The 24,667-nt window shown below is 35.6% G+C and overlaps 1 protein-coding gene across 14 annotated transcripts in view; it reads left to right on the top strand.

Annotated features, from left to right (window-relative positions):
• Nucleotides 1-24,667, top strand: part of DLG1 (discs large MAGUK scaffold protein 1) — a 271,051-nt gene that overhangs the window by 77,099 nt on the left and 169,285 nt on the right. For all 14 annotated transcript variants that reach the window (XM_061411876.1, XM_061411915.1, XM_061411922.1 and 11 more), the window contains exon 5: nucleotides 15,215-15,379. In XM_061411876.1, the coding sequence (XP_061267860.1) occupies nucleotides 15,215-15,379 (165 nt within the window). The remainder of the gene's footprint in view (nucleotides 1-15,214; nucleotides 15,380-24,667) is intronic.

Below are 24,667 nucleotides of genomic sequence, written 5' to 3'. Positions count from 1 at the left end.
TTATTAAAATGAGAAAATCCCAGAGAGATCTCAGCACAACCAGTAATAAGTCAGGAATGTTTTTGTGACTGTCTTTTCCTCACAGAAAGATCCTCCAAGATGCTAAACTTTGGTGGTTCTATTTTATTACAAGAGGTGCAGTTTCCTTACAGCTTTGGTTCTTGGCCTAGGATACAGGTAGCTTCAAGATAAACATGATGTGTTAATGGATATAGAAAAGTATATATATTTGTGTGTGTGTGTGTGTGTATATATATATTAATCAATTTTTCTTGAATGTATTTTTAAATAAAAAGAGACTAAAATAATTTCATATTGAAACTTGTGATACATGATTTGACTAGGTTAATGTATAATTTCTTTAGATAATTGATATAAGTTAATTATATTTGTGGAATTCATATAAGACAAAACGTAAGGCTTTTAGGAAGTATTACATGTATGGCTATGACTCCTTCCTGTATATCTCTTCATATTCTTGAAGTGATGATTTATTTACTTATTTATTGCTATTAGAAGATATTTAGTGGGAAAGGTTGAGAAGCACTGTTTTACTGTTCTATAATTACCTTCCCTTTCTCACCACCTCCTACACACCCCCCTTCCCTGGAGGGAAAAAGTCTTACCGCATAGATTTGACCAGTGTGGCCCATTTACTTTGCTTAGTTTGAGTCATGCTTAAAGATGGTATTTGCAAATAATTAAATACTAGGCTGACAATGGCTTTGAAACAAGTGGGCCTTTATTTTTTTCCTAGTTATAATCAGCTTGCAAGTATACAGCTGCTACAGCTGCTGACATCTCTGCCTTTCTCTTGGCCTTTGCCTCATTGAAAGGTAACTGTTGGAGCTGTAGCCCTAAAGACAGAAAGAAGTAGGAAGGAGGAAAGGGTGTGGTTTATAAAGCTACACTGCATCTGCTTATATTTACTTAGTAGTGGATCATTGAAAAAGCAAGAGAGTTCCAGAAAAACATCTATTTCTGCTTTATTGACTATGACAAAGCCTTTGACTGTGTGAATCACAATAAACTGTGGAAAATTCTTCAAGAGATGGGAGTACCAGACCACCTGACCTGCCTCTTGAGAAACTTGTATGCAGGTCAGGAAGCAGCAGTTAGAACTGGACATGGAACAACAGACTGGTTCCAAATAGGGAAAGCAGTACATCAAGGCTGTATATTGTCACCCTGCTTATTTAAGTTCTATGCAGAGTACATCATGAGAAACGCTGGACTGGAAGAAGCACAAGCTGGAATCAAGATTGCCAGGAGAAGTATCAGTAACCTCAGATATGCAGATGACACCACCCTTATGACAGAAAGTGAAGAGGAACTAAAAAGCCTCTTGATGAAAGTGAAAGTGGAGAGTGAAAAAGTTGGCTTAAAGCTCAACATTCAGAAAACTAGGATCATAGCATCTGGTCCCATCACTTCATGAGAAATAAATGGGGAAACAGTGGAAACAGTGTCAGACTTTATTTATTTGGGCTCCAAAATCACTGCAGATGGTGACTGCAGCCATGAAATTAAAAGATGCTTACTCCTTGGAAGGAAAGTTATGGCCAACCTAGATAGCATATTAAAAAGCAGAGACATTACTTTGCCAACAAAGGTCCGTCTAGTCAGGGCTATGGTTTTTCCAGTGGTCATGTATGGATGTGAGAGTTGGACTGTGAAGAAAGCTGAGCACCGAAGAATTGATGCTTTTGAACTGTGGTGTTGGAGAAGACTCTTTTGAGAGTCCCTTGGACTGCAAGGAGATCCAACCAGTCCATTCTAAAGGAGATCAGTCCTGGGTGTTCATTGGAAGGAATGATGCTAAAGCTGAAACTCCAATACTTTGGCCCCCTCATGCAAAGAGTTGACTCATTGGAAAAGACCCTGATGCTGGGAGGGATTGGGGGCAGGAGGAGAAGGGGATGACAGAGGATGAGATGGCTGGATGGCATCACCGACTCGATGGACATGAGTTTGAGTGAACTCCGGGAGCTGGTGATGGACAGGGAGGCCTGGCGTCCTGCGATTGATGGGGTTGCAAAGAGTTGGACACAACTGAGCAGCTGAACTGAACCGAACTGAAGGGAGAGTAGGAAATTTAGTATTTAGCTTTTATAGCCCCTATATTAGAGAAAAGCAAAGAAAACATTGTAATATTAGGTCAGGCAACTTACAGAGTCTGAGTTAATGATAAGTGCAATTTTTTTAAACTGAAATCTGATTAATTGCAACATCTGCTAATAGATGTTGCTAATCAGTGGTATGTCTGTTTAGTTGAAATAAAATAGTAAGGTCCAGTTGGAGCTCTCTTCACTTCTTTTACTTCTTTGCTACAACCTTGAGAAGCAAAAGTAAACTTTCAAAAACCTATTTTTGGATTAGTTCTGCTGAAGTATAAGGAGCATGTCCCTTTAGCCTTAGAAGGTTCCTTCAAACCAGTTTACTAAGCATTAATAGGTGACTTAAAATATTCTTTCTTAAGAATACATTTTCAAAATAGACACAAATTGAGGAATATTCTAATGAATGACCAATAGCAAACTGTTCCTTTTAATTGGTTAAGAATAATTTTTAACAGTAATGTTAAATACCTTATGTTAAAGCACAAGTTCCATCTGATATATTTTTTCTAACATTGAATATAGTTTTTTCTTGGCTTTGTTGCAAGACTTTGACACTGAACGGATATCTTTAGTGTACTGTTCTGTTTTGGTGGTTTTTTTTTTTTTTTTTTTGACCGCACCATGCAGCTTGTGGGACCTTAGTTCCCCAAACCTAGGCCCTCAGCAGTGAGGGCACGAAGCCCTAACCATTGGACTGATAGGGAATTCCCTGGAAACCTGAAAGATATTCTTCAGGACTTCAGTTAATTCTTCAGTCTTTCAGGATGCTGTGTTAAATTCCTTCCTTAAAGTGAATATTTTAATTAAATAATTATTTCATGTATTGGTAAATAGTTTCTAGTAGCAGTTTTCTGGAGAAGGCAATGGCACCCCACTCCAGTACTCTTACCTGGAAAATCCCATGGGCGGAGGAGCCTAGTAGGCTGCAGTCCATGGGGTCGTGAAGAGCCGGACACGACTGAGCGACTTCCCTTTCACTTTTCACTTTCATGCATTGGAGAAGGAAATGGCAACCCACTCCAGTGTTCTTCCCTGGAGAATCCCAGGGATGGGGGAGCCTGGTGAGCTGCCATCTATGGGGTCGCACAGAGTCGGACATGACGGAAGTGACTTAGCAGCAGCAGGAGCAGCATGATGATGTATTCGACTTGCCAGGTGGCGCTAGTGTGAAGAACATGCCTGCCGATGCAGGAAACATAAGAGACATGGGTTAGATCCCCTGGAGGATCTTCTAGTATTCTTGCCTGGAGAATTCCATGGATAGAGGAGCCTGGCGGGCTGCAGTCCATAGGATCACCAAGAGTCGGACACGACTGAAGCGACTGAGCACGCACGCACGTGGTGATGTATTAATGTCTAGGCTTTCAGTTTCTTTATTTGAAAATTTATTACCTTTGAATGGACTTTTTCTTATATTCCTTTAAGAATGTATTGTTTTTAAATATATATATATATGTAATTTTCTTTTTCACAATTGTTACAAATGGGAAACTTGACAAGTTTTGAAAGGATATACTTAAATTTAAGACAAGCACCACTTGTTTGATTATATAACATTGAAATAGTGGAATTGTTTCAGGAAGTTACAACAGTATATATGTCTTTTATAATTTTAAAAAGAAAATTATAATTTTCAGTCATTAATTGATTGATTCATTCATTCATGCATTCTCCCATTATTCATTCATTCAGTGATTATCTGTGCTTTGGAAATATAGCAGTGAACAAAGGAAATGCTGCTCTAATTAGAAATTCTGTCAGCAAGAATGTTGGGATAAAAACTCAGTAAGAATAACTGTAGTGTGCATAATTAATGATTTTGCTTTTTAGGCTCTCTATTAGTTTGCTAAAGCTGTTGTTACAAAATATACACTGAATGGCTTAAACAACAAAGTTTTATTTTCTCTCTCTTCTGGAAGCTGAAATCCAACATGCTGGCAGAATTGACATTTTTCTCTTAGATCTCTTTCTCTGTAGTTTGCAGATGGCAGTCCTTTGGCGACCTTTTATCATCCAGTTTCCTTTGTGCACAGGTGCCCCCTGGTGTTTCTCTCAGTGTGTTCACATTTCTTCTTAGAAGAACACCAGTCATATTGGATTATTATACCCTACTGGCTTCATTTTAACAGAATCATTTCTTAAAAAGCCCTGTCTTGAAATACAATCCTATTCTAAGGTACTGGGACCCTAGGACTTCAACAGATGAATTTTGGATTGTACAGTTCAACCCCAAACAAGGACCTTATTAAGGAAAAATTAGAATTCAAAGTTCTACAAACATGTAAGGGAAGTTTTGAATGTAAAGCATTTATGATATATCACATCCTGGAAAACATTTCATTATGAAGTTTGCTGAGCATTCGTAAACCTTGTTTGAACATACTCTATCAGTAGTGATTGCCCAAAGAATAAGTAAGGGTGCTCTGATTTTTAAATATTTATTTTAAAAATTACTTGAATTTTTCAGATTAAGAAAGTCAGTGCAGCCTCTCCTTCTCAATTTGGCCACCCTATTCCTATTTGCTACTACCAAAGAAGAAATTTCTTGATCTTGTATTTGGGAATGGAAGGTAGGAAAGAAGATACAGAATATTTTGGTATTCTGAGTTTTAATTTCAAAACAGTATTATCTATATGCATATATGCATGTATATGTGTGTTTGGCTGTCTATGTTTGGGGGAACCTAACATAATTTATATTGTAAGGATTTCAAGTTTTTAAACAAGGAAAAAGTACTGATATTTGGAATACAACCTGTTCATCAGTTGGAAATTATCTATAAAATTGTGTAGCAATAGAAGTTGTAGTTCCTGATTCATCCTGCAGAGAAAGAAAATAATAACTTTTGTTCAACAGTGTGTTTGGAGGAGTGAAGCAAATTGAGTGTTTTCCTGGACTTGAAGTCCAAGAGTGTGTTTGTTCTGATAGTATAGCTATGGGGATTTTTGTTTAAAGGGAAAACAAATTTACTTTAAACTATTTTTGCCATTTACTAGAATTAAAAATACATATAAAAGAAATCTTCCCCTGAATTTCATACACTGCTGGGAGCTCCTGGCAGAATTTTTAAAGGTATCCTCAGTTGGTTTTAGAGGGAAAAAAGCCATGCAAGTTTGACATATTTCACAAATTTTTTTCTTTCTTTTTAATTGAAGTATCAGATCAGATCAGTCGCTCAGTCGTGTCCGACTCTTTGCGACCCCATGAATCGCAGCACGCCAGTTGATTTATAATATTAGTTTTGGATGTACAACATATGTCAGTCTTTTCATAGATTATACTCAATTTAACGTTATTATAAAATATTGGTATTATTCCCCATACTGTACCATATGTCCTTATAGCTTACTTATTTTACACTTAGTAATTTGTGCCTCACATTTAAAGTGAGTAATAATTCTTGTAAATTCCATTATGTTCTTTACATTATTCTCATAAAGGTAGGTATCTGCTGTACAGACTGCCTTGTCATTTCTCTTAGCTAACAATCACTTAACCCTCCGTGTACCTGGAAAATTATTCCTCATTCTTTGTGGGCCTTTTATTTTTTTGTTACTATTTTTATTTTTGAATACTTTGTCATTTTATAATAATTTAAGAGGAATAATGAAACACTTCATTAGAAATTTTAATTAGAAAACATTATGAATACAATTTTAAAAATTAGCTTTACTATAATTGATATACAATAAACTGTACGTATTAAAAGAGTACAATTTTACAGGTTTTGACATGGGTATACACCTTTGAAACCAGCATTATAATTGAGGTAGTGAACATATCCATCTCTCCTGTAAGTTTCCTTCTTTCAATCCCTTACTCTAGTCCTTCTCCCAGACTACTACTGGTTTAATTTCTAGATTATAGATTAGTTTGACTCTTCTAGAGTTTTATATAAATGAAATAATAAAATATATTCTATTTTATAACCTAGCTTCTTTCAGATTATTTTGTGTTTTACCAACATTGTCCCCTATATCAGTGATTCCTTTGTTATTTATTTATTTTTTTTGGCTGAGAACTATTCTATGTATATAGCACATTTTGTTTTGAAGATATTTATATCCAAAATATAAATTTCTTTGGAGATATGTCTGTTTAAATCCTTTGCCCATTTGAAAATTGTGTTGTCTTTTTATTGTTGAGTTGAAAGCCTTCCTTGTATATTTTGGATACTTACCTTATGCATTGTTTGTAGATAGCCTTATCAAATACATGATTTGCAGATATTTTCTCCTGTTCTGTGAGTTATTTTTTCACCTTTCTAATAGTGACCTTTACTGATCAAAAAAGTTTTTTCATATATGCTAAGTCACTTCAGTCGTCTCCGACTCTGTGCAACCCCATAGACGGCAGCCCACCAGGCTCTGCTGTCTCTGGGATTCTCCAGGCAAGAACATTGGAGTGGGTTGCCATTTCCTTCTCCAATGTAGGAAAGTGAAAAGTGAAAGTGAAGTCGCTCAGTCATGTCCGACTCTTAGCAACCCCATGGACTACAGCCCACCAGGCTCCTCCGTCCATGGGATTTTCCAGGCAAGAGTACTGGAGTAGGGTGCCATATGAAGTCAGATTTATCTGTTGTTCCTCCCACCCCCTTTTTGGTGGCTTGTGTTTTAAATGTCATGCCTAAGAAACCACTGGCTAATACAAGGTTGCCTTTTCAGACTGTTCATGGGGTTTTCAGTGGCAAGAATACTGGAGTGGTTTGCCATTCCTTCTAAAAAGATTATGCTCAAAATCCTTCAAGGTAGACTTCAGCAGTATGTGAACCGAGAACTTCCAGATGTACAAGCCTTTCGAAAAGGCACAGAGGAACCAGAAATTAAATTGCCAGCATTCATTGGATCATAGAGAAAGCCAGGGAATTCCAGAAAAACATGTACGTCATTGACTACACTAAAGCCTTTGACTGTGTGGATCACAACTGAGGAAAAATTCTTAAAAGAGATGGAAATACCAGACTACCTGACCTGTCTCCTGAGAAACTTGTATGCATGTCAAGAAGCAACAGTTAGAATCTTAAATGGAACAACTGACGGGTTCAAAAATGGGAAAGGAGTATAACAAGGCTGTGTATTATCACCCTGTTTATTTTAACCTCTGTGCAGAGTACATCATGTGAAAAACCAGGCTGGATGAATCACAAGCTGGAATCAAGATTGCTGGGAGAAATATGAACAGCCTCAGACATGTAGATGATACCACTCTAATGGCAGAGAGTGAAGAGAAACTAAAGAGCCTCTTGATGAGGGTGAAAGAGGAGAGTAAAAAAGCTGGCTTAAAACTCAGCATTCGAAAAACTAAGATCATGGCATCTGGTCCCATCACCTCATGGCAAATAGATGGGGAAACAGTGGAAGCAGTGACAGATTGTCTTTTCTTGGGCTCCAGAATCACTGCGGATGATGACTACAGCCATGAAATAAAAGACACTTGCTCCTTGGAAGGAAAGCTATGACAAGCCCTAGACAGTGTATTAAAAAGGAGAGACATCATTTTGCTGACAAAGGTCCATATACTTAAAGCTATGGTTTTTCCAGTAGTTATGTATAGATGTAAGATCTGGACCAAGAAGAAGGCAAAGTGCCAAAGAATGTTTTTGAAGACTCTTGAGAGTCCCTTGGACTGCACAATCAAACCAGTCCATCCTAAAGGAGATCAACCCTGAATATTCATTGGAAGGACTGATGCCGAAGCTCCAGTACTTTGGCCACCTGACGCAAAGAGCTGACTCATTGGAAGAGACCGTGATTCTGGGAAAGATTGAGGGCAGCAGGAGAAGAGCGTGACAGAGGATGAGATGGTTGGATGGCATCACTGACTCAGCGGACAGGAGTTTGAGCACACTCCAGGAGTGGATGAAGGACAGGGAAGCCTGCCGTACTGCAGTCCATGGGGTCACAAAGAGTCAGACTTAGGTACTGAACAATAACACAAGGTTGCAAAGATTTGTACTTAATTTTCTTAAGACTTTTATGGTTTTAATTCTTACATTTAGGTCTTAATTCATTTTGAACTAGCCTTTTATATATCATGTGAGAAAGAGCTCTAATACAACTTTTTTTTGCATCCAGGTGTTGAAAATGTATCCCTTTCTCATTAAATTTTCTTAGTACTCATGCTGAAAATCAGTTGACCATAAATCTTAGGATACATTTCTGGACTGTTAATTCTCTGTGTCTATCCTTGTGCTGGTATCACAATCTTGATTCATACAGTTTTGAAGGAAGTTTTAAAATTGTTAAGTGTTAGTCCTCTACTTTCTTCTTCTGTTTCAAGACTGTTTTGACTATTTTGGGTCTTTTGCAGACCTTCCTGAGTATTAGGCTCAGCTTGTTAATTTTGAAGAAAGCCAGATGGGATTTTGATTGGGATTGCATTGAGTGATATATGAAAAACTTTTAATTGCTTTTGGAGGATGATACGAAACCAATTTTTTATCTAACTTGAATACTGGTAGATAAAAGAACATGTTATTCATGTGTGAACCATACCAACAGGTAACCAAATAATGAAGACAACTCTTACATATTTGTGTGTGTGTGTGTGTGTATCTTTTAATAAATGAAAAAAGAATAATAGATTATCATCATTTTGCAACCCTCATGGAGTGAATTGATTTAGGCATTGAGTATTAGGAGCTCCTAATATTGCAAAAAGATATAACCAGACATTATGTGTTACTTAATAGAAGAACACAGTACCATCTATAGTCTAGCCAAAAGGATTAAACATGAGACTGATCAAGCTATTGCATTCTGCTGCCAGTTTGCAGGAAGTACAGAAGCCAAGGATACTTCCCCTGGTGGTTCAGTGGTAAAGAATCCGCCTACCAATGCAGGAGACATGGGTTTGATCCCTGGGTTAGGAAGATCCCCTGGGGAAGGAATGAGAACCCACTCCAGTATTCTTGCCTGGGAAATTCCATGCACGGAGGAGCCTGCTGCCCTGCAGTCCATGGAGTCACAAAAAAGTCTGACACAACTTAGCTACTAAACAACAACAAAAGCCAGGGGACCACACTGAATTGTTCCATGAATATGAAGTGATTATACTGGGAAGCCTACAGGTTAAATACCTTGAGTTTCTGAGTAATTCTGTGGAATATAAAGAGATCAAGGGGCAACTTATGTATTAGAAGATACATACAATTTGGCGGGGGGAGTCTGAAAGATATAAAACAAGAAATGGTTCATTCTGAAAAGGAAAGAAAGAAATCACTAAAAATTTTATGTCTTTTGAAAAGTGAAAAGACAAAATTTTTAGTGATTTCTTTCCTTTTCAGAATTTCAGTGATTTCTTCTTTTGTTTTCAATCTTGTCAGACCCCTCCGAATTATGAATACATATGGACATTTATGGATATGCTTCGCAAACACATAATTGCATATACATACAATGTTTATACATATGTACACATAGATAAACTATCATTTTGCTTTAAAATGTTCAAAATGTGTTTGTTAGTTTTGAAACATGCTTTCCTCATTCAGTAGTTGTGTCTTCATCTTTTCCCCTTAGAAGAGGTAACTTTTTACCTAATTTAACTTCCACATAACATTTCCTTTCATATTACTGCTAACATAATTTTAAAAAAAATTAATGATACGCAGCTTATTTCCAATTTTTCTTTATTTCAAGCTAATCTATAGTGAATATTCTTCTGCATGTATTTCTCCCTAAGCTAAGCTGTGAAGTATCTTTAAAGCTGAAAATATAGTAACAAGTTTCCTTCCTTATAGTGTATCTATTGTTAAGGTATCAGATCAGATCAGATCAGATCAGTCGCTCAGTCGTGTCCTACTCTTTGCGACCCCATGAATCGCAGCACGCCAGGCCTCCCTGTCCATCACCGCTCCCAGAGTTCACTCAGACTCACGTCCATCGAGTCAGTGATGCCATCCAGCCATCTCATCCTCTTTCGTCCCCTTCTCCTCCTGGCCCCAATCCCTCCCAGCATCAGGGTCTTTTCCAATGAGTCAACTCTTCGCATGAGGTGGCCAAAGTACTGGAGTTTCAGCTTTAGCATCATTCCTTCCAAAGAAATCCCAGGGCTGATCTCTTTCAGAATGGACTGGTTGGATCTCCTTGCAGTCCAAGGGACTCTCAAGAGTCTTCTGCAACACACCACAGTTCAAAAGCATCAATTCTTCAGCGCTCAGCCTTCTTCACAGTCCAACTCTCACATCCATACATGACCACTGGAAAAACCATAGCCTTGACTAGATGGACCTTTGTTGGCAAAGTAACGTCTCTGCTTTTGAATATGCTATCTAGGTTGGTCATAACTTTGCTTCCAAGGAGTAAGCGTCTTTTAATTTCATGGCTGCAGTCACCATCTGTAGTGATTTTGGAGCCCAGAAAAATAAAGTCTGACACTGTTTCCACTGTTTCCCCATCTATTTCCCATGAAGTGTTGAGACCAGATGCCATGATCTTCGTTTTCTGAATGTTGAGCTTTAAGCCCACTTTTTCACTCTCCACTTTCACTTTCATCAAGAGGCTTTTTAGTTCCTCTTCACTTTCTGCCATAAGGGTGGTGTCATGTGCATATCTGAGGTTATTGATATTTCTCCCAGCAGTCTTGATTCCAGCTTGTGTTTCTTCCAGTCCAGTGTTTACCATGATGTACTCTGCATATAAGTTAAATAAACAGGGTGACAATATACAGCCTTGACATACTCCTTTTCCTATTTGGAACCAGTCTGTTGTTCCATGTTCAGTTCTAACTGTTGCTTCCTGACCTGCATACAGATTTCTCAAGAGGCAGATCAGGTGGTCTGATATTCCCACCTCTTTCAGACTTTTCCCCAGTTTACTGTGATCCACACAGTCAAAGGCTTTGGCATAGTCAATAAAGCAGAAATAGATGTTTTTCTGGAACTCTCTTGCTTTTTCCATGATCCAGCAGATGTTGGCAATTTGATCTCTGGTTCCTCTGCCTTTTCTAAAACCAGCTTGAATATCAGGAAGTTCACGGTTCACATATTGCTGAAGCCTGGCTTGAAGAATTTTGAGCATTACTTTACTAGCGTGTGAGATGAGTGCAATTGTGCGGTAGTTTGAGCATTCTTTGGCATTGCCTTTCTTTGGGATTGGAATGAAAACTGACCTTTTCCAGTCCTATGGCCACTGCTGAGTTTTCCAAATTTGCTGGCATATTGTTAAGGTACAGAAATGTTTAATTTTGCTTTCACTAATTTGAGCATATAAACTGTTAAGTTTTGTAAGTATGTCTGTGTTAACTTTAATCTTACTCAGGACAAAGTTAGTAAATTCTTTTCAGTGGTTTTGAAAAAAATTAAAGTCTACATGTAAAAATAGATTGCTTATATCCTGTTGATTTCTTTTGTTGATGTTGATGGTTGTTGTTTTCTGTGTGATTGTACCATTTCACAGAAGGATATAGTTTAAAAAGTGATGCTGAAAGTTGTGTAGTAACTTTCAGTGGTCAAATTCATAGTTAAGTTTTTAAATATATATTTTACAGTATATATGTTTGTCAGTATACCACAAATATTTATATTCCTCACTAGTGCTGTTTCTTCTAAGAGTAGTTCCTGGAAGTATAATTACTAGAGAAGTAGAAATATTTTCAGGACTTTTAAAACATTTTTCCAGATTGTCCACCAGGAAAAGACCTCTACCAGGAAGCCCATTTCTCTGAATGTTGGCATTGTAATTTTTACTTCCTAAAAAAGATGAGCATGTTTTCCTTTAAGTTTACAGACCCAATTGTATGTCTTTTGTGAGTATCCCTTTATTATGTTTGTTGACTCATATTCTACCCCCCCGTGATTTATAAGAGCCAGCCTGTAGGGCTAATAATCCTGTTTGTTGTTGGTTTTTTTTTTCTGTTTATTGTTTTAAACATTTGTTTTCTTTTGTGCCTTGTTTGTAATTTCTTTATATGTGTGTTTAATTTGGGGATGGGTAGCTAAGTTTCTTTTGGTTTTGTGTATGTGTTTACAGATTCCCAGCCTGGGATGAAAAACATACACTTTTATTTTCTTCCCATTCCTATAATTATGATTTCTTTTACTGCTGTGTATGGTATGAGGTAGATTTGGTTTTCTTAAAATTATGTTAATGTTTTAAAAAATAGAATGTGTGCGTGTACACATGAGAGAGAAAGAGGCAAAGATTTTTTTATAAGTAAAAGTATTGCTATCTAATAAATAATTTTCAGTTAGAATTTGAAAAGGCTGAGTTTTTTCATTTGTTTTTGTTTTTTGTTTGTTTTGTTTTTTTTTGGTACAAGTTAATTGGATAAGAAAACCAGACTAAATTAGCTGACTTTGGCTTTGTATGTTGACTTCACTTACATATATCTTTAGAGATACAGTGTTCAGCTAACATTGGGTTAAAAAAATGGACAAATTAACGTTCAGTTTTCTTTTTCATCTAGCTTTGAAGTTTTATTTGTAGTTATTTTTTATTGTGGTAAAAATACATATGAGATTTACCACCTTAACCATTTTTGAGTTTGCAGTTCAATGGTATTAAATGCGTCTACATTGTTGAACAACCATAACCACCATCCATTTCCATAACTTTTAATCTAGTAAAACTGAAATTCTATGCCTGTTGAACAGTAACTCAGAATTTTCTCCTCCCACCAGCCCATGACAACCACCATTCTATTTTCTGTCTTTATGATTTTGACCACTTTAAGTACCTCATGTAAGTGGAGTTGTGACTGGTTTATTTCACTAGCATAATGTCTACAAGGTTCATCCATGTTGTAACATATTACAGAATTTCCTTCGTTAGGGCTGAAAAATATTCCATTGTATATATATACCTCATTTTGCTTATCCATCCATCCATTGGTAGATCCTTGGGTTTTTTCCATGTTTTAGTTACTGTGAATGATGCTGCTGTAAACACTGGTGTAGAACTCTCTCTTCAAGACCGTGCTTTCAGTTCTTTTGGTTATATGCTCAGAATTGGAATTCTTGGGTCATATGGTAATCATATTTTCAATTTTTTTAGGAACCACCGTACTATTTTCTACGGTGGCTATACTGTTTTACATTTATACCAGTAGTGCAAAGCGTTCTGATTTCTCTACATCCTTACCAATGTTTGTTTTCTGGTTTTTTTTTAAACCAGTCTTTTTTTAAAAATAATTCTTTTATTGAACTATAGTTGATTTACAATGTTGTGTTAATTACTGCTGTACAGCAAAGTGATTCAGTTACAAATATACATCCTTTCTTTTATATATATATATATATATATTCTTTTCATTCTTTTCCATTATGGTTTGTCATAGAATATTAAATATATTTCATATATTTCTCTGTGTTACACAGTAGTACCTTGGCTGTTTTTTAGTAGTAGCTATTCCAATGATTGTCAGGTGGTACCTCATAGTTCTGATTTGCATTTCTCAAATGATAGTGATGTTGAGCATCTTTTCATGTGCTTACTGGCTCTTTGTATATCTTTTTTGGAGTTCTTCGCCCATTTTTTAATTGAATTGTTTTTGTTGAATTTTGGAAGTTTTCTATGTATTCTGGACATTAATCCCTTATCAGATATATCATTGGTAAATATTTTCTCCCATTTCTTTTTAGTCTCTGGATAGAGTCATTTGATACACAAAAACTTGTCAATTTTATGAAATCAAATTCATCTGTTTTTCTCTTTTGTTACTTCTGCCTTTGGTGTCATAGCCAAAAATTCATAGCCAAATGCAATATCTTAAAGTTTTTCCTCTAACAGTTTTATTCTTTTAAGTCTTACATTTATGCCCTTGATCCACCTTGAGTTAATTTTTGTATATAGTATTTCATAAGGGTTCAACTTCATCCTTTTATGTGTCAGTATGTGATTTTTGCAGCACCACTTGTTGAAAAGATTGTCTTTCACTACTGAATGGTCTTGGCACCCTGTGAAAAATAATGTGTGTGTGAGGGTCTTTTTCTGAATTCTGCTTCATTCCATTGGTCCATATGTCTCTCTTCATGCCAGTAACAAACTGTTTTGATTACTGTAACTTTGTAGTAAGTTTGAAATGAGAAAGAATGAGCCTTTCATCTTTAGTCTTTTTTTTTTCATGGTTATTTTGGCTATTTGAATCCCTTTAGATCCAAATGAATTTTAGGATGGGTTTTTTAATTTCCATTAAAAATGTCATTGGGGTTTTGATAGGAATTGGGTTAAATTTGCAGTATTGCTTTAAGTAGTATTGACATCTTACCAATATTAAATCTTCAACCTATGAATGCAGGATGTGTTTCCATTTATTTATGTTGTCTTTAATTTTGTTTATCAATATTTTGTAGTTTTCATGGCCCAAGTCTTTTACCTTGTTGGTTGAATTCATTCCTGTTTTTTTAATGCTATTGTAAATAGAATTGTTTTCTTAGTTTTCAGATTGTATGTATATAGAAATACAACTGATAGTTAATAGAAATGCAGCTGATTTTTGTGTGTCAACTTTTGTAGGATATAAAACACTGTCCCATTGCTTTGCTGTATTCAGTAGTTCTTTTTTTTATTTTTTTTATTTTTTATATATTTTTTTTTATTCTTTTTTTTTTTATTCAGTAGTTCTGACAGCTTTTTTGCTGAGTCTTTATTGATAGAAGACAGAGATAATACTGCTTCTTCCTTTCCAACTTGATGCCTTTTATTTCTTCTTCTTGCCTTATTGTTCTGGCTACATCTTCCAGTACCATGTTGAACAGAGGTGGTAAAACTGATCCAAATTAAACACAATATACATCCAAGTTTTCCCCTGATGTTGCAAGCCTTCAGCAGACTCGAGATTGGCAAAATTATATCAGACAGATTATGCCTGTGCAGCCATTACTTAGGTGGAAGCAACAGATTGCTGGTGTTTCTTATTCTGCCATCTTCCCAGATTGTGAATTATTTTTAATAATCAGATAACTTTATTAAAATATTAGCATGACTTTAAAATGGAGAACCATGTCTCTCAGACTTTCTGTATTAAACCATAAAATACACTTTTCATGTAGCTAAATATTATTATTTGGGTAGTTATGAAAATCATGATTTGAATTGAATTCATGTTGCTTTTTAGAGCTTTCTCATATTTAATAATATTTTGTGTTTTACAGAAATACCGGTATCAGGATGAAGATACACCTCCTCAAGAGCACATTTCTCCACAAATCACTAATGAGGTGATAGGTCCAGAATTGGTTCATGTCTCAGAGAAGAACCTGTCAGAAATTGAAAACGTCCATGGATTTGTTTCTCACTCTCATATTTCACCAGTAAAGGTAAGATAATAACTTAATTTTGTTGCTATGAATTATTTGTTACTTGCGTTATTTATGTCACACATGCTTAGAGAGAACTGTTCTTTAATGTATGATTTTCTGACCTTAGTTTCTGGTTTTTATAGTTGTAAGAAATTTCATGTTATTTATTAGCATTCTAAAGATACTTAAAAACTGTATTTTATAAATAAATTTTATTCATTGATACAATCTTGAAGCCTAAGAGTTCTCATGAAGGAAATAGGTATTATATTTCAAATACCCACAATGAAATATTTTTAAACTTGTAAAAAACTAAATTAGTAGGTTCAGAAAAAGAGCTTAATGGTATCTTTGAAGTCCAATATGTGGCTTTACCTGACACCATCACCTTGTTTCTCCCCTCAGAAATAACCACCGTCCTGGTTTCACATGTTTAGATTTCTAATCAGTATATTGTTTCTTTTGCCTGCTTTTGTTTTATATAATTGGAATTATACTATGTGTAATCTCAACTTACATTTTTTGCTCAACATTATATTCTCAAAATTCATTATTTTCACTGCCCTAGAGTTTTCTTTTTATGAATATACTATAATTTACCTTACTTTTGATAGCTGTTATTTTCAGATTATTACTAGTGTTAAAAATGCGGTTAAAATTGTAGGTTATATATAACATCTTTACAGATAACACCAGATTATTTTTCCAACTGGTTGTATGATTTATATTTTCAACAGCAGTATGTAACAGTTTAAATTGATCTATAGTCTCATATTTTTTTTTTTTTTTGCCATTGTTTTGGATTTGAAGTAGCATCTTACTGTGATTTTAGTATTCATTGCACTATTTGATAATACTGATCATTTAGATTTCCTATTCTGTGACATACCTTCTCAAGAATTTTTTTCATTTTTGTATTGGATTTTTCCTTTTACTGATTTGTACAAGTTCACTATATATTCTAGATTCTAATCCTTTGTTAGTTGTATGTATTTTAAATAAGAATCATTTCCTACTAGTAGACCTTAAAGTGGCTTTTGTAATTCTCTTTGAGGGATGATTTCATATTACTGGTTAAAAAGTTTATATAGTATCACTAAGATTTTTAGTTAATAATTTTTCTAGGTATTTGTCCATTTCATATTTACTTTGAAATATTCTCAACATCCTATTTCTTTTTTGTCTACAGCATATTTAGGTGTAGCCCCTTTTTCATTCCTAGTATCATTGATTTATACCTTTTTCCCCCCTTGATTATTTTTGCCGAAGAAGGGTCACTTTCAGAGAACCATGTATTTTACTAGAAAACAGACTGATGGTTGCCAAGGGGAAGGGGGTTGGAGGAGGGATGGATTAGAACGTTGGGACTAGGAGATGAAAGCTTTTATATATAGAATGGATAAACAAAAAGGTCCTCTGTATAGCACAGAGAACTATATTCAGTATCCTATGATACTATCTGTCTATAAAACTATCTGTTTATCTACTATGATAAACTATAGATAAACCATAATGGAAAGAGCATTAAAAATGTATATATGAAAAAAAATGTATATATATGTATAACTGAAGTACTTTGTTGTACAGCAGTGATTAATACAACATTGTAGATCAACTGTATACCTAAATAAGTAAATAAGAACATGTCTTTTAAAAGAAATCTTCTCCTGTGCTCCTCCCCCATGTACTGCCACACCCACCCCCTTTCATATACACATATACATATATATATATACACACACACATGCTTATGTACATGCTGCTGCTGCTAAGTCACTTCAGTCGTGTCCGACTCTGTGCGACCCCAGAGAGGGCAGCCCACCAGGCTCCCCCATCCCTGGGATTCTCCAGGCAAGAACACTGGAGTGGGTTGCCATTTCCTTCTCCAATGCCTGAAAGTGAAAAGTGAAAGTGAAGTCGCTCAGTCTTGTCCAACTCTTAGCGACCCATGGACTGCAGCCTACCAGGCTTCTCCGTCCACGGGATTTTCCAGGCAAGAGTCCTGGAGTGGGGTGCCACTGCCTTCTCCAGCTTATGTACATATATAAGTATAAATGTACATATGTAAATGTACACATGCTCCATATCAATCAAAGATTGTGTTTGACAGAGGCAGTCTGATCTTCTCCTGGAAGGATAAATGAAAGTAAAGTTACACAGGGGGAAAAAATCAGTTGGCAGAGACAGTTTTCCTTCTATTTATTTCCCTTTCTCCTCTTACCAATATTATTTTATTTTTTCCTACTTTCCATGAGTTTATTCTTTTTGGTTTTTTTCCCCCCTAGCTTCTCAGTTTGGTTGCTTATTACGTTATCAGCTTTTTCTAATGCTATTTGAATTTGTAAATTTTCCTTTAAATAGCACTTTATCTGTAACCTACAGGTTTAATATGCAATGTTTATCATCATTCAAGCTTTTTATTGCCATTGTGATTTTTCTTTGCCCCATGAGTTGTTTAAAAGTATTTTAATTGCATTGCATGCATGCTCAGTCATGTCTGACTCTTTGCAACCTTATGGACTGTAGTCAGTCAGTCTCCTCTGTCCATGGAATTTTCCAGGCAAGAATACTGGAGTAGGTTGCCATTTCCTGTTCCAGGGAATCTTCCCAACCCAGGGATTGAACCCATCTCCTGTGTCTCTTTCACTGGCAGGTGGATTCCTTACCACTGCACCATCTGGGAAGTTCCTATTATATCTTCTTTTCAATTTTATTTTTTCCTTTCCATTTTTCCTTCTAACTAGCTTAGAAGTTTTTCTGTTTCTTTTCCTTTAATGGTCATTCTAGAAATTATTTTAGAAGCTTTAATATACATGTTTCACTTACAGAAATTTAAACAATAAATTTACTCTCATTTTGAACAACGAAAGAACCTTAGAAGACGAATTTTAAGCACTCCTTGCTTTCTATGCTGTTCTTATCAGCCTATGCCTATTTTCTCTTGACTGAATTAATAAAACCTATTTCTTTAGTTGAAAATCCCTCCAAGGTATGTATGATTCTTGTTTCTAATATTTTGGATTTTTGGTGATTATAATTGTTAAAAATTGTCCAAAGTCAGTTTGGACACACTCAAGCTCTCAGTTTTTTTGTAGGTGTTTGATAGTTACTTCTGTAGGGATGCAGATTCTCATATAAGCAGACATTTAAACAGATAATGAGCCAGGTAGCATAAAGTATTATATATAGCCTCTTTTAAAAAATTTTATTTATTTGGCTGGGCTGGATCTTAGTTGTGGCATGTAGGATTTAGTTCCCTGACCAGGGGGGATTGAACCCAGTTCCCCTGCAGTGGACGCGTAGAGTCTTAGCCACTGGACCTCCAGGGAAGTCCTTAGCCTCTTTAAATATGATGAAGCCTCAACTTTCTGTTGTTGCATAAAATGCTCACTCTCGGCAAATAAAACAATATTCCAGAGACCAAGATTTTGTTACATAGAATTTCTAAACATCTTGGGGATTAAACCTAAGGTACCATCCCTAAGGCTCTAAGCCTCTTCAGAGACTTTTCTTTCCCTTGTACATGAGTGGATTGTGTCTTTAATTCAGCCAACCCATATAAATGAAGTATAATGAATTTCAGCAGTGAAAGCCCACTTCATTCATTATATTTGGGGAGCTTTTGGTGTTGATCAAAGATTGATACAACAAAATTCCTACAGAAGCCATTTACTTTATACTTAAATGTTAGCTGACTGGTCTAGGAATGTGAATTCTTGATTAGGACAACTGACTGTCCATTAAGTAATGGTTCTCAGCTGTGGCTGAACATTGAAATCACTTTAAAAAGTTTTAAAATTTATATCTCTGAGATTATGATTTAATTGTTCTGGGATAGAGTCTGGCTTTGGAGATTTATGACAGTTCTCTAGGTGTTTCTGGTAGATAACCACTGTTGAGAAACACTGCCCTAGAACTTAGCCTATTTGAACCACCATACACATCTTTACTGTCTGTCTTAAAGTGTTTTAAAGTAAATTTCTGACATCTCTTAATTTAACCCTCACTCTGCAGTGAGACTAAGTATTTACAGTTATTGAAAGAGAAAATGTTATTACTTTTTTAAAGATTTTCTCTCACTTGCTTCCTTAATTTGACTCCTTTTCTCCTGAAATTCTTACCATAAGAGAACTAAGTCAGTTTTGCCTTATTCTTTTGGTATCTGCTTTAAAAATGCTTTTGTACTTTGCAGTAGTTATTAAATGATAAAGGATTATATCTCTCATCGCATTTCCCCTCTTCTGGGCTTTTTAAAGACAAGTTTGACAGTTCAGTTCAGTTCAGTTGCTCAGTTGTGTCCGACTCTTTGCAACCCCATGGACTGCAGCACTCCAGGCCTCCCTATCCATCACCAGCTCCCGGAGCTTGCTCAAACTCATGTCCATCAAATCGGTGATGCCATCCAACCATTCATCCTCTGTCGTCCCCTTCTCCTCCCGCCTTCAGTCTTTCCCAGCATAAGGGTCTTTTCCAATCAGTCATTTCTTCACATCAGGTGGTCAAAGTATCGAAGCTTCAGCTTCAGCGGCAGTCCTTCCAATGAATATTCAGGACTGATTTCCTTTTAGGATTGACTGTTGGATCTCCTTGTAGTCCAAGGGACTCTCAAGAGTCCAACACCCCAGTTTAAAAGCATTAATTCTTTGGCACTAAGCCTTCTTTATGGTCCAGCTGTCACATCCATATGACTACTGGAAAAACCATAGCTTTGACTAGACAAACTTTGTCAGCAAAGTAATCAGAACGAGATCCAGTTTCCCCCACAGTCAATATCTCCCATCAGGAAGCTTCCATAAGCCTCTTATCCTTACTCATCAGAGGGCAGACAGAATGAAAACCACAATCACAACCACAAAACTAACCAAACTGATGACATGGACCACAGCCGTGTCCAACTCAATGGACAGCCTTGTCCACACAGCCATGCTGTGTGTAGGGCCACCCAAGACGGACAGGTCATGGTGGAGAGTTCTGACAAAATGTGGTCCACTGGAGAAGGGAATGGCAAACCACTTCAGTATTCTTGCCTTGAGAACACCATGAACAGTATGAAAAGTTTGACAGGTTTATTTAAAGAAGTATGTTATGGAGCTTAAAATTTCCTTTATTATTAGTTATAAACCACACCTTTTTTATATTTTATCTTTTCTGAAATTGGCTTACATCTTACAGTTTGCTGGTGTTATACTATTGCCATAGTGAAGTGGCAGTTTGAGTATTTGTATGCAAATCTTTGACAAATTTTGGTTAAAATCAAGAAAGTACTAGCCTCAAAGCATCTTAGTGTACTATGGTAATAATTCAACTGGTCTCATCGGAAAGCAGCTGAATCTATCAGTCCTTATATGCCATTATCTTGCTGTTTCTCATTTTGTTTTCTTGTATAAGATATTAACAGCATCAGTCTCTGCAATAGTTAGAGACTATTCTGGTGAAAAACTTCTGGTGCAGTTAGGTAGAGAAATGGGATATCATCATTGTATTCTCCATTTTTCTTGCTGGCTCTCTTGATTTATATCTGGGAACTGGTAAGGATTTTCTTTACCAGTAGAAGAAATTATCTAACTTCTCTTTAACCTGTTTGTAAGTAATACTTTACATCTTACTGTTTTTAATGACAGGTTTTTTTCCTATTATAAACTTGTTTTACACATTTTCTCATGTTAAATTAAAAAAAAATCTGATACATAATATTACATAGTATATTTGTACTTTGATTTGATGAACACTTCTGGTGTTCACTGTTTGTTGTTTCCATTTTTACTAGGTTTCATAAAGAAGGCTGCAGTAAATCATCTTTGGGGCATCTAAAGTATGTTAGGTCGTTTTCTTAGAATGGTTTTCCAGAAGTCAAATTACTGGGTCAGAAATTTTGATAGACTGGATTTTTGAGAGACTATTTTCTGATACATTTGTAATTTAAGAATTATTATAACTGTACCATTTGGGGTATTTCTTCCTGCTTCTCTGTCTCATGCATAGATTAAAATTTGAGGAGGGAGCATAGAACTGGGGTAGTATAATAGCAAAATGGTTAAGGTTACTTTGTGTTAGAAAACCAAATTTTTAAAAAACAGCCTTATTTTGACATAAGGCAAGTTTTAATTTTTTAAAATTTTTACAAATAGCTGCAAATATTTTAGGAAGCTTAATAATGAAGTATATTTTATTTAAAATATATATAAGATTACCAGATTAGCAGTCTTTTTTTTTTTTTAACTAATATAAAGAGCTTCTCCACTTTTATAGTATTGTGATTGGAATGAAGCAAATAACACTCTACTATACATAGAGCTCAGTATATGAATTATTATTTTTTTAATTTGAAAAGTTACCTTTGAATAGTAGTGATTTGCTGAGTAGAATGTAAATTAGACGCTGCTTTTGTTGTTCACAATTCTTATGAATGTTAATAGAAAAATAAGATTGCTTTAAAAATCAACTGTTAGAATATTAATTTTGTTTATTAAATAACATACATTTAGCATTTATTAAACATCTGTGCTGTTAAGTTTGTTAAACTTTAATGATTGGTATTTTTTATGGAGAGATATTATAACATGGTATGATGTAACATGAAAAAGAGAGAAATTAAATTCTTGAAGTATTCTAAAAAAGAAAGGTGACATTTGGACAAGTGCTGAAGGATGTGTACAAGATGCCAATTCAGAGAAGACAGTTACTGGAGAAAATAAGTACCGTGGGAGGGTGATTGTCTGAGGAAACTGTAAAAATGCAGTAAAGTTCATGAACTGTAGCTGATGTTTAGGATGGTTGTTAGGAAATTGAGGACAAGGTAAGAAAGACCTTGATCCTGAGCTTATGAGTGGCCCTCTGAAGGTTTTGCCACCATGAAACGTGCTGTGAAATAATCTGTCAAGGTGTTGTAGTGCTAATGCGGATTCTCTTTACTGAAGTAATGAATGAAATAAGATAGTGATTGAAAGTTACTTAATTCTGTTATTAGCATAAAATATAAAAGTATGATTTGGACTTTCCTGGCAGTCCAGTGGTTTAGAATGCGTGCACTGCAGGTGGCACTGGTTTAAATCCCTGCTTGGGAAACTAAAATGCCATTTGGTGCAGCCAAAAAAAAAGTGATTATTTTTAAAAAGTAGTTGTGATTTAGGACTCTAAAAGGGAAGTTTCTTGCCAGTGCTAAACAGTTTCAAGAAAGAAGTTGGCAACATAATGTTGAAAAATCCTAACCTGAAGGATATGAACATAGTGGGTACATTTTTGTGGTATATGAGAATCTTTAAGGTTGATTTTAAACAGTTCTAAATATAGTCATGTGAAGAGTTGACTCGTTGGAAAAGACATGCTGGGAGGGATTGGGGACAGGAGGAGAAGGGGACGAAAGAGGATGAGATGGGTGGATGGCATCACTGACTCGATGGACTTGAGTTTGCGTGAACTCCAGAGTTGGTGATGGACAGGGAGGCCTGGTGTGCTGCAATTCATGGGGTCGCAAAGAGTCGGACACGACTGAGTGGCTGGACTGAACTGAACTGAACTGAACTGAAATATAGTCATATGATGAATATGATAAGAACAATGTTTAAGATTCTTTAAACTGAAAATGACCTAAGAGTTAGGAAAAATGGCCAGAACTGTAAATTGAACAGATCAAATCTAGATGGAGTGACAAGGGTGAGATGGCTTAGTATAAGATGTTACAGTGGTCATTGGATAAATAAAAGAGTTCATGTTTTGACTTTGTCTTCAGTGACAAGGAAAATTATTTTTTATGTGCAAAGTAAATGTAGTTGAGGGACTTGAAATTGAAGACAGAACAGGGTATGTGAACAGATAATTATTTTAAATAAATATATCTTCTAGCCTGGAAGCATTTAATTCAGTAGTACTAATACTCACCAGCAGCAGTTGGTAGTTTTTTTAATACTGTGAGAAACAGGGGTAGCAGAAGAATGGATGTAAGCAAACATGTGCCTTTTGAACTAAAGGCTACAGGAATAGAATCTGTCCCACTTTGAGTACATACTGAGTACTTTTTGAAATCAACTTTGTTTTCACAACTCAGAGCATCTTAAAATACTGTTGAATTTTATCTTTCTTGGATGACTCTGATGTACTAAGTTGAGCAGTTTGCATACAGTATGACCACTAGATGGCGCTCATACAGAAGGAATTTGTGTATAAATGATCAGGTAAATAAAAATTCTATGTTATCAAACTTCTTAGTTTAATCTTTTCTTAACTTAGCACAGCTGCATGTTTTAAAATTTAGTAAGCCATATTATAAAGATAAAAAGGTAAGGAAAATGTTATGTTGCATTTATAGTATTGTTGACTTTGTGGTCACTTAATTTTTTTTTCTAGTATTTTAGAGTTTCAGTATTGTTTTTCCTCTCATCCTTCAACCTTTCAAAAATTTTCACCAAGATTATTTAATCATTGCCTTTGTTACTATATCTTAAAGTCTTCTGGGTTTATTTCCAAGTTTGGAAATGTATACAAGTAATTGAGGGCCTATCCTGTATAAATTTTTGAACTGTCTTTACTTCCGTATAATGTTATAAAATAAACATTTCTCATAGTCATAAATTTTTTATGATCATTAAGTATGTAAAAATCCACTAAATGGATATACTTTGTTTAATTATGCTTTCTGCTATTGTGTGTGTGTGTGTGTGTGTGTGTGCGTGCGCGCATGCACATTGAGTTGTCTCCCAACTCTTTGCAACCCTATGGACTAGCCCTCTAGGCTCCTCTGTCCATGGAATTTTCCATGCAAGAATACCGGAGTGGGTTGCCATTTCCTCCTCCAGGGGATTTTCCCAACCCAGAGGTCAAACTTTCCTGTGTTGGCAGGTGGATTTTTTACCACTACGCCATCTGGGAAGCCTCCTCCTCTTGTTTAGAGTTCTTCTGTAGATAATATTGTTCTTTGAAAAAGAAAGATTAAGCTATACAGAAAAGAAGAATATTAGGTGTGGAGTATAGCTCAGTAGTAGAGAATTTGACTGCAAAAATAAAATGTTAATTCTTCATATATCATATTAAAATCTTAATAGTGTTCTCTTCGGTGATTTAAATATTGTGTGGTATTTTTTAAAGTATACTATTTTAAATAGACTTTTTAAGTTCTATAATTAAAAATTTGTTTTAATGGAATAGAGTATCTTTCAGCTTTGCCACATGGCTTGGATTATTTTAAAGCAGAAATCAGTGAGGACTTAGGTGCCTTCTGCTTCCCAATTAGATTGTATGAAACCAATTGTGAGTTAGGTACATCCATGGTTTTGTGTGCGGGTGTTGACTATGGGCAATCGATGAGATGAT

This window comes from Bos javanicus, chromosome 1, assembly GCF_032452875.1.
Source record: "Bos javanicus breed banteng chromosome 1, ARS-OSU_banteng_1.0, whole genome shotgun sequence".
NCBI lineage: Eukaryota > Metazoa > Chordata > Mammalia > Artiodactyla > Bovidae > Bos > Bos javanicus.
This window is presented reverse-complemented; position numbering and strand designations above follow the sequence as displayed.